The 12024-nt window shown below is 30.8% G+C and overlaps 1 protein-coding gene across 1 annotated transcript; it reads right to left on the bottom strand.

The window, feature by feature from the left end:
* Positions 1-3537: 3537 nt before the first annotated feature.
* Positions 3538-6528, bottom strand: LOC106411322 (NAC domain-containing protein 35). The gene is made up of 3 exons (XM_013852064.3): positions 6079-6528; positions 5265-5533; positions 3538-4366 (listed from the first exon to the last, which is right to left on the bottom strand). The coding sequence occupies exons 1-3, from the start codon at positions 6371-6373 to the stop codon at positions 3686-3688; spliced, it is 1245 nt and encodes a 414-aa protein (XP_013707518.1). The 5' UTR covers positions 6374-6528; the 3' UTR covers positions 3538-3685.
* Between the last annotated feature and the right edge of the window lie 5496 nt (positions 6529-12024).

Here is a 12024-nt window from a genome sequence, read left to right as displayed (position 1 = left end):
CTCTCTAAATTGAAAGACGTCGCAAACCACCAGAACCTACCCAGAACAGGATCACGATCAAAGAAACCCACCAACTCTAAAGCATACACATTCATTGCCTAAGCTCCATCCTTCAGAGAGCGTCAATCGACTCGAATCAAGATCTCATCCAAAACACCAACGACCAAGCACAAAGAGACAAAATCTTCACACAGATCGGAAGCTCTATCCATCGGAGAGCGTCAATCGACCATCGGAGAGCGTCAATCGACCAGAGTCGAGATCTCATCCACAACACCAAGCCACCAAACACAAAGAAACAGAACCGTCCCACAGATCGAGAAAATCCGGGGAAGCCGACGACACCCTGAAGAAGAAAGATCTAATTCGGAGTTAAAATCCGGTCGTCTTCACCGGAGAAGAAGTTGATGACGCCAGAACCGAAAACCAGCCGACGCTCCAAAAGAATAGAAGGTTCGCCAGAGTCTGAGACCAGCCATCGATGCTAAGATTTCTACCGATGTCGAAAAGGAAACGGTCGTTGAAAACGAGAAGTAAGATACTATTCCGACGGTGACACCAAGGGCGCGCCACCACCGAAAAACGCAGGTACCAGATGGAGAACGAGGTCTCTGTTTTTTTTTTTCTCTCTCTTTTTAACGCGGTTTCATTAAATTTAAATAAAACAAAAATGATAAGTTCAGTGGCAAAATAAAATAAAAACACTTCCTACAACCTAACTATTATTTATATATTTCGGCCTTAATAAATATTCAAATAAATATTCAAATGAGAGTTACAATATTGTAGTTCAGTTTTGTTTTCACTTTAATTTAATTCTTTAAACGGTTAGAAATTTGATATAATCATTTGTAGTATTCAGTTTGTTTTCAGTTTAGTTCGTTTTATAGTTAAAATCATAATTTGAAATTTTATAAAATGAATAATGTAATATTATGGTTATATATCTATTTGTGATACATAGTGAATTTTGGTTTAGTTCAAGATGCTAAAACACAGCCCAACTTTACCGGGATATGAAGGGATGAAGTGTCTGGCCTAGTAGAGAGTAATGGGCTTTTGAAGCAACCTGGGAGTAATGGGTGTTGTGAGATTTGAAAAGCCCATTACTCTCTTAAAAAGAAAAGGTCGAGAGGCAATCAGGCAGACGAAGCTATTTGTCTTTAAACATTGGGAGAAAACCTCTTTTGGAAGAACTATGTACTAAAAGTTTCAAAACAATAATAGATTCTTGCTATATTAAACTTTATTGAGATAGATTTAAAGAAACGTATAGAGCTTTAGTTTATTTAAGTGCAAGACGTCATGAAATGGAAAATAATTTAAGATATCGTCATTAAGTGTGAAGATTTTGGATGGATGCATAGAAATGAGGGAGTATAGAGTTGCAGAAAATGGTTACTTCCAACGTTAGCTCCTCTTAATCTCATTACACATATTTATATAGGAATATATCTTGCTATGAACCTGATCAGTTGTGTTTTTTAGACTTATGGATGAGTCATAATATTGAGCTTATGTCTATGCTTTTGTGTCTTTGACTCTTTGTGAATCCTCCAGAATTATTATCAAAGATTGGTCATAAGTCTAGATAGACAATGAGTTAAATGTTTAATTGTTACTCTAGCTACGGGGAAGATATTGTCAGGGCCGGTCCTGAGAATTTGGAGGTCCAAGACCATTTAGTAAAAATTTCAAAAATTTGGGGGCCTAAAATTTTTTTTTTTTAACAAATTGATGACCTATTTACGTATAAATTTTTTTAAAAATTTTGGGGGCCCAAAGCGAATGTTTCATTGGGGTTACCCTAGGACCGGCCCTGGATATTGTAGACAATTTTACAATGAAAAAACTAATAAACCAAAAAAACATTTCTAGCTATATACTCCCTCTGTTTTTAAAAGATGTATATTCTAGACTTTTCACATATATTAAGAAAACTCATTAAATATGCATTGTTTTTTGTGAATAACAATTTTTCATAATTTTTAGCCAATAGAAATTCAATAAACACCATTAATTTTTTTGAAACTTACAATTTTTCATAAAATCATACATTGAAAAGGTAAAAAATGTATCTTTTTGAAACAAATTTTTTTTCCAGAACATACATCTTTTAGGAACGGAGGGAGTACTTCACAATATTTGTTACACGCATAACTATATAAACAACATCAATGCATGCATTAAAAAAAATTAAAATAAAATACACATAACATATTTGAACAAGGGTCAGCCAAATTTAAATACATTTTATTATTAGTCGTGAACTGAAATTTAAGCTAGTATCCAAATCTTTTGAAAATGTTAAACATGGTTGTTGCTTAAAAACGTATGGTCTTTTTACATTGCATTCCCTACGTTTTTATTTTCTCAAACCCTAAGTTAGATTTGGCAAAAAAAAATATTTTGTCAAACCCTAAGTCCTACTTTCGTAGACAAAACTAGCCAGCGTATATAGTTTATCATCATCTGTTGAATTATTAAGAGTTAGTAGATTGTTTTATAAAGTCGCACTAATCAGGTTTAACAACTTGGATCTAATTTGTTTTAGTCAAAAATAAAGAAGAAGAAAACTTGGATCTAGTGTGTACGACAATTAATGCCAAATGAATTTAAATAATTGGTAAATGAAAGACACAAAATATTAGTCTCCTCTTATTTTAGTTGTGATTTAGAAAATTATACTGAAAACTAATTTACCATCAATTTGTTGAAACGTATTTAAAATTTGTGATTTTAATTAGTCTTTTTGTCGTCAACAGTCTAATTTTATTGCTGTAATCTGTTCGTACATGAAAACTGAAATCGAACAAATAGGTATAATTATCTTTGTTTGGTTCGATTTGTGGATCAAAATGTTCAGCAAGATTTGGTTAGAAACGGTGTTAAACTAGATGGATACCTTAGTCGTACGTAGTTTATAGGATCCTAGTTTAATATATAACAACTACGTGTTTTGCCCGCTCATGCGGGCATAATGAATATTTATTAGTTTATATTATATTATTTCAATGTGCGGACATAATGAATATTTATTAGTTTATATTATATTATTTCAAAAACCAGCATGAAAGTTTATTATTTACGTTTTCAAAAAGTTAAACTAAGCATTAAATTATTTGTAAATGACAAAAATTTCATCAAAATATATATTTATGCTTATTATTGTGTTGAAATATAAAACTCACATATAAGAAAATATTTTTATACAAATTTTTGCTTGATTAATATTTAATCTTATATTGTTTTACATCTTAAGTTTTTTTAACTTTTATAATTGAAAACATTATTTTCAAATAACAACACAATATATATACTTTTAGGTTTTGAACACTTTTTATTATTATTAATTTTAATCACTTACGTAATCAAAAAGAATTAAAATTCACTTTTATATTGTAACTAATTTGTATATTTTATTCATTAAGGACTGAAACATATTAGCACTCTAATTTTTAACGTGAGAGCTCAAATGCAAAAAATCACTTGGTAAATAATAGAATATATTAATATAATACTAATAAAATGGATATATGTAGAAAATCAGTTCCATTACATAAATTGCAATAACCAATCATAGTCTGTAGCTATAAGTAACTTGTTTCATAATACAATGAACATATAAAGATATATAATGAAGCAACATTTTTAAGTAATTTGTAACATTGAAGATCCAATTAAATTACTTGAAAGGAGAATCAGTATAATGATTTTTGTTTCCATGATCAGGTACTATTGGATTCCACATATCCCACAAGGCATTGTTTGGAATCGTCCCTGCGGGGATCATGTTCATGGCTAACGCCGCCTGAGTTTGAGGGGTTAGCGCCGCTGTAGTAGCCGCCGCCACCAATTGCAACGCGTTTGCGTTTGCGCTTAGTTGTTGATTATGAAACTGTTGAGCGATTTGATAGTATTGGTGATTGATATTAACTCCATCAGATATTTGGTAGTTAACGAGTCTTTGAAGATCATCAACAATTGCGGTCTCATCATCTTCTTGATTAGTTGTAGAGACTATAGGTGTGTTGCTTGCACCATAAGGCATTGGACGATAAATGTTCTGATTGGCTAGAGCTATGGTGACGTCAGAATTACTGTTTGTGGTGGTTGTGGTGCTACCGTCGCCGGAATATTCGGTTGAGAGCCTGTCGAGATTGTGGCTGATATTGTTGTTGTTGTTAAGGTTGTTGTCGGAATGATTAGAAGAAGATGAGTGGTGTTGCTGTTGTTGTCTTAAGGCCAATCGGGATGATGTTGATGATGAGATTTGGTTATGATGTCTTGTGGATAGAGAACGTGGTGCGGATGGATGATCTTCTACTCCTGGCCTCTTGTACACTCGGCACAATGATATCTCAGCCTATATATATCATGTACACAGTGATTAGACTTGAGATACATATCAGTAATAACGTGTACAATTGCATTGGTAGACTACTACCATTGACGTAGATATATATATATATATATATATTACATTGATCACTTTTTTCAATTTGAGATATAAGGATTGATATATATGTATATATACTTTTCTACTTCTCTAGTCATGTATTTTACCAGTGAAATATAGTTGGATGTGTGTAAATCATACACAATTTATATTTGTAAGCTTATGTCAAGCTTGTTGTATACTTAGCTATCTATTTATATAGTGACAGATTAATATACGAACAAACCGAAAACAATATATTCATCAGCCAGTGCATAAGTTACCATTTTTCATTTTGTTATGTTCCGTATATCGTAATCATTCATATCTTCTATAAAGAAGTTAATTAATTTTTGTATATAAAAATACTGTTATACATTCATATATGTGCCAAATTCAAAAAAGTGTCAGGCAAGTTAAATATAAGTCATGAATGTGAAAAAGAGAAGGAAACAATGTGATGAATTGTAAGAACACTAACTAAGCCTCTCCAAAAACAATGTGATACTTGTGAGTATATAGACATGTAAGTAGCTATCTTATTAAAGTCTTCTACCATGCATATGGGCCATGGCTAGTAATTTAAAGAGTTCATGCGTATGGCATGAACATTTTCAGGACTTAAGCGCAAACGCCGCCTTGCATTTAATTAGCTCAGCTACAAGCATTTTGAATCTTATAAAATGAAAGATAAGTAAAAACTAATCATGAAAATAAAATTCAAACAACGTAGGGATCTCATTTCAATTTGTAAGGCATCAACCTAGCTAGGGTTATATCTATGTCTATATGGGTTACATATAAAAAGACTTTATTGAATATGTACCTTTTGGTATTTCTCGGTTTCATGGTGAGGGAGACGATACTCATTCATAATCCAACTGGTACGAGTGCCTTTAGGGGCTTTACCGGAGTAGAAAACTAGGGTTTTCTTTAAGCCGATCGGCCGAGAAGTCTCCGATCTGATCATCCGATCAGCTCCGGTGGCTTTCCAATACCCCGAAGTCGTTACTCGATTTGGTCTATCTCCATTTCTATACTTTCGATCTCTTGGCACATAGAAGTACCACTCTTTCTCTCCTATCGCCGCCATCGCTGCATACACATATCGTCCATCAACCTTATATAATCTTATGATAACACGAAAAAGTAAGACTTATGTTCATATACACACATGTGAATATCTTATGAAGTATGCATAGGTTGATTCTTCGGTCATTCAAAAAAAAAAGTTGATTCTTTGGAGTTCCATATTATATCTTGTATTTCCTCTTAACTAGGAAATACAAGATCTTTTAGCGAAATCAACAGGTTCTTTAAATTATACAAAACACCGTCATTCTGTTTTTTGGGTTAAAAATAATGAACCATATCCGTTATTCCAAAAATGAAATTAAAGAGGAAGTGTTGAAAGATATTTAGAATATCGGAGATTGATAAAGATATAATCAGTAAGAAGTTTATATAGGTTAGTTAAAAAAAGATAGAGTTTATATAGGTTTAAGAAAAGAAGTAGAGAGAGAGAGAGTGAGAAGAATCTCTAGATCTTAATAAATTGTTTATATGTTTATCATGTTTATATTAAGTATATATAGTACAACATCACAAAAGAAACCACAGACTATTAAATGTATACTTACCTGGAAGTTCCCAAGGATCGTAGCGATAAAGATCGAGGAAAGTGATGAGCTCAACATTGAAGCGTTTGCCTTCTACTTTACGGCGAAGATAAAACTCTATAAGTTCTTCTTCGGTGGGATGGAATCGGAATCCAGGCATGACCATGTCATGATCATGATCATCAGCTTCATCATCATTTTGAACACGACTCTCGTGGGCGCCTCCATGAGTATCCTCCTCTATATCTTTTTCATTGTTATTGTCGACTTGGTTACTCATTGTGGTGATGCTTGTTGTGGAGGATACAATTGCCATATGTAAGAAGATACTATATGAGTATATGTGTACGCATGTGGATTAAGATGAAGATGAAAAAACGATTAAGGGCTTGTTATTTTTATACTAAACAAGGAAAGGGAATAAGAGAAATGAAATTGAGTGGTGTTGGGTAGAGATAAGAGGAGGAGAAGAAAGGAAAATTTTATAGGAGTGAACGTCGTCGTTTTTAGGAGATGAGACCAAACTAGAATAAGACAGAGAGAGGAGAAGGAGAGTTAAGGAGGAGAAAAAGACTTGTCAGATTGGGGACAGGGTGTCCACGGTTTTGTTTTCTTAGCCGTGCCTTTGGACCTTTCTCTCACTCTCCATTTCTAGTTTTTTGTTATATCACAAGAACAAATATCTAATCAATTTTCTTGTTAAACAATCTAATCGTTTAACAAGTCTTATATAATGATGTATTACGAAATTAAATCGTACATGCATAACAACATAAAAGATTCATTTTGGTATATGACTTAATATTGACTCTCTCTCTCTGTTTATTATGTGTTTGTAGGTACACTATTGTAAAAATAGAGACATTTTTTTTAAATAACTAAGATGATGCCCGATATCAGCAAAACGCTCGTTTGTTTCGCACAAAAATATTATTTCTTTGTTATACAAAAAATTTCATTTTAAATTTTTTATATAATTTATACTTATTTTTAGTTTAATATTAATTGCAACTTTGGTTTAATATATTGCAAATTGGATCGATTTTATAAATAATTTTTATCATCTAAAATACTAATTAATCAAATAAATGTAATTAATAAGATCATAAATTCATTTTAATCATTTTTTAATATATGCTATTTTTTTACGAAATGGTTGTTTAGGTTGTTGTTGTTATTTACCCATGGTATTTATCCACTTATTATTAATCCGAAGATAGGTTCCACTCATTGTAAATGTCCACTGCTATAAGAAAAGAAAAAGCGAAAATGTAAAGGATGCATAATAAGCCATTGTTAGAGCTTAAACAAATCGGATCTCGGATACTAAAATAAAAATGATAGTAAGTTAGGATTATTCTTGTTATTTTACTCATTATATAAGCTAAAGAATTCTGATTGGTGGCCTATATCACTATTAAAATAATAATATTATGTATGATTACTATTCAGTATGTCTCTCGTTATTATAAAAATATTTACGTGTTTTTCATTTGCGTCACGAACGTTCTTTTATTATTGTTTTCCATTTCATTTTAAATGATATTATTGGGCCACCATCAGGGCCGAGATTTAGAGAGCTATAGACGGTTTTTAAAAAATTTCAGTTAAAATTTTTTTTGGTAAATTTGGGAGCGTAAAAAAAAAGTTTTGGAGATTTTTTTCTATGTAATTTTTTCCAAAAATTTTGAAAGTCTAAAGCCAATGTTTAGTTAGGCTTTGCCCAGGACCGGCCCTGGCTACCATATCTTCGCTATAAATTATCTTAATAATTATGAATGTGAAACAAACCCTCCATGTTTTTTTTGTCAATATTCTTGCATGTTTCTAATGTTAGAAATAAGCTGAACTTACACTTCGTAAATCAGAAGCCTATATACCAATTCGTCAAAACTTGTATAAATATTAGCATCCATTCTATTAATCCTTTTTTTTTTCTAAATAGCTTTTAAAGTTAAAATATTGCTTTCGGCTGTCATTACAAAACCGTTTGAAATATTGGCTTGTACCTTTTCTAAAAAAGTTCTGTTGCTGATGTAGAAATTATATATAATATTTAAGTTTAAAATGGAAAATGACTGAAAATATCAAGTAAAATCTTAATTTTTTTAAGAAAATATCAAGTTAAATGAGGAATGAATGAAAGGGATCATAGAGAGGTGGTAGTGGGGGCTTCCGAAACAAGAGTGGGGTTTTTCCGAACCTTACTCTAGGTTTATTTATTAGTTAAAATTTACTGTTTTCAATTCGAAAGAAATCTCTGAATGCATGCATCAGAACACATTTCATAAGGTTAGTATTTAGTAGACCTTTGTATTTGGATTTCACACCAAAAAAAAAAACCCATTAGGCCATCACAGGGTATCAAAAAAAAGAACATTTTATTATTTTGGATTAGATACATATGTATTTAACTTTTAATTGTTACTGAGGTCAATGAAAATTTCACAATTTGTGCTTATATTGTTACTGAGGTTAATTTTTATAGCCAAGTTGTAAAAGTTTTAATTGTTACTGAGGTTAATTGTTATAGCCAAGTTGTAAAAGTTAGGTTAAATCAGTCATACATGAAAAGGAAAAAGATTCAGGCGGGTTCGAGAACAAGAAATTTAAGGATTTGAAAGAGGTTTAAGAAAGAAGATACTAGAACTGGTTAAGTAATTATAAACCTAAAAGTCTTATGCACTCACTTTCAAAAGTCTTGTCCTAACTAAAATCACACTTTTCATCGATAATCAAATTCGTTTTCCTCAAAATAGAATTTCATTGGATTTGGTTACCCATCGATACAATCTCATTGGTCATCAAATATTGTAGTTAGGTGACATAATTTACTTTTACAAGAAATAATTGAATCCGCCAAAGTTTTTTAAAAATCGTTATAATAGTCACATTCTTATAATTAGTGATCATTCCTGCATCGCAATGATTCAAATATATTTTAAACATAAGTTGTGATGGATATCTTCCAGGGACATGGACCGACCTCCTTTTTCAAATAGTTTTCTCTCCAAATCAAGATTTGGATCGTATCTTTCACATTCTTGTGTTATAAATTTCTGTCACTAACGAGAACATATTGTTGATTTGGTTACCGATCAATACAATCTCATTGGTCATCAAATTTGTATAGTTAGGTACTATAGTGTATAGTTTATATCGTTATAAGTATTATTGGAACCTTTTCTGACACTAATAAATCTTGAACCGTTAGTTTTTTATATTTCACGAACTTCATTGTTAAATTAATATATTATAAGTCAAACTTTTATTATGGACCCTTCCTTGCAATTATTTATCGGCGATGTATCAAGTTACATAGCTGGACCGACCTTTGTATCTAGTATCCTTCCCATTCAAATTCTCTCTTACTAGAATGTTGTAGTAAGAACAGACTTCTTCAACTTTAATTTTAAAATAATAATTAATTTATAGTTAGCTCTGTGATTGGTTATTTGGATTCTGGTCTTACGTACGTGGTTGGAAAATATCTAGAACAGTAACTATTTTTGCATCATATGCCTTTTTGACAAGCTGTTTCGTCACAGGTGCTTAAATAAAGTATTTTAATTGATCACTAAAAATGCATATAAAATAAAAAGTATTATCTAGTAATTAACCTGTTAAAATACTTTATCAGACATAAACACTTCACCTTTTTTTATTCAAGTCTTCTGTAATAACTTTACTTTGATACAACAAATGTTATATATGTTATAACCAAGAATTTATATATATATATACACTTCACGGATTGATTTTTTCTATCAACATCCGTTATATATATATATATATATATAATTGGTTAACTAATTCATAACAATCCATGGACGGATGTTGATAGAAAAAAACAATCCGTGGACGGAAAGACTAATCACAGAGATGCGAGACCAGCCGAGTCTTACCACAACCACAATGGCATCAAGTCTTCAACCATGATAGTCTACTATAAAATCTAAAAATGACAAGAATAATCGACTCTTCACAAAACCCTTGAATAAGTTTGGCCTTTGATACCCCATCAACATGTCAAATGCATCATTTATGCTATGCTTTTGGTAGTTAACTACTAAGTGCCTATTTAAATTTTATTATAGAACATTAGGATGATTCAAGTGCGTGTGTTTTGCAGAATACACCCAGTTAAGCAGTTACGAATAGTTGGGGTTTACCAATTATTTAGTAACAAGTAACAACTAACAAGTTTCTCTACGGTTTTACCCAAAAAAGTTTCTCTAAAATCTAAGTAGTGTTGAAAAAACAGTCTTACTATTCCAAAATGAAAATATATTGAATAATATAAAATAAATTCAGTCATACTATATTTCCAATAAATTATCGAGGGAAGTTTTAAATAGAATAATATTTGAAACGATATAATATCATATGCTTTAGTTCTAGTTTACGGATTTTAGTCGAACATCTACTATTTATCATAACAAATAGAAAGAAAATAACAATTGTAGAAAAAATATCTCAAACTCAACTAATAAGTTTGCAGAGAAAATGTCCATTTTTATTCTTGACCTAATGTCTGTCAATATAATATCATGCAAGTATATTGGGAATAAGGGAGCCATAGGCATTCCGTGGCCTGGGCCTTCTTGGCGGTTGTCAACCCTTTTTCTTGGCTCTTTTTGCATTTACTAAGTTGTCTGTATTTTTATGTACAAAATTAATATCTTATATATTTCACTTTTCATTCTTTTTGCTTATCCTACATTTTATTTTCCATATCCAAATCTTAATTTAATATCATTGGATTACGAACAGTACCGTCACATACAAAAATTACACACACACACACACACACACACATATATATATATATATATATATACTGAACAAGAATTACATATTCGTCTAACAGACTTGGAAAGTTAAATAAATGACGAAATTCTCTTCCCAGTGATATTTTCTTTTTGAAATGAGTCTTCGAAGTGATATAATTTACAAAATAATAATATTTTCCTGAAATTTATAGCCATAAAAATTTATATACACGTATATTAGATATATCATATAAATAGAAACTGAGAAAAAATATTTTTTTAAGAAAAATAATTAATATAACTCAACAGCTTATATCATGATGAGCCGACCTATGAATACTAAGGCATTGTGCATGATTGATAAGATATTTACAAGTTGTTAGAAAATGATAGGAGGAAAAGTAAGTCTAAGGTAAACTGGATCTGGAAATACAAAATAATCATAATATATATTTGAATATTGTTTTTCGTAGCAATTTTTTTTCTATTAACCAAGGTGCATGACTCCAAGTGGGGGTTATTGGTTCTAGTAGTTTAGTGGATTTAGAAATTCTTTTTGGATTTAGAAATCATTGACTAATCCATTGATTCTAAAATCAGACAAACAGATTTCAAAATTAACTATATAGATTTCAAAATCAAAATAAGTGGATTATTATAAATCAATGAAATGAATATATAAAGTTCTCATTGCGTAATTATGAATCTAGTTCATCATTTTCATGCGATATATATATATTTTTTCTTCTTCTAAAGTTTCTTAATGTCTAAAAAATTATGTATTCATGTTTGATGATGTATACACTTGATAAAAAAGCTTATCAAAACACGCACAAACACATTGCTTATGTTATTTGAATCACAATAATGATAACTAATTCAGTATTTTCGTATGCGAGACACATTTCGTTTGCACCTATCAATTTGAAAGTTGAAGAAGTGTCAATAAGTTCTCTCTTCACAAGAGAAAACAACTCGAGAAACAATTCATCACCACTTTTGTAACAACAAGATAAGTAATAACACAAATTTCGTTTTTATATGTATTATACAATATGTTTGTATGCAAGACATGTGCCTAATGCATGTTTTAAAAATGAACAAAAGACGTAATATTAAGGTTCTTATCAACTATGTTTATTAGGATACACACAAAAAAATAAGGAATTGGAAAATCCCAATAATACAAATCCAG

This window comes from Brassica napus, chromosome C7 (assembly GCF_020379485.1).
Source record: "Brassica napus cultivar Da-Ae chromosome C7, Da-Ae, whole genome shotgun sequence".
NCBI classification, from domain to species: Eukaryota; Viridiplantae; Streptophyta; class Magnoliopsida; order Brassicales; family Brassicaceae; genus Brassica; species Brassica napus.
Note: the sequence above shows the minus strand (reverse complement) of the source record. Positions and strands in the feature narration are given on the sequence as shown.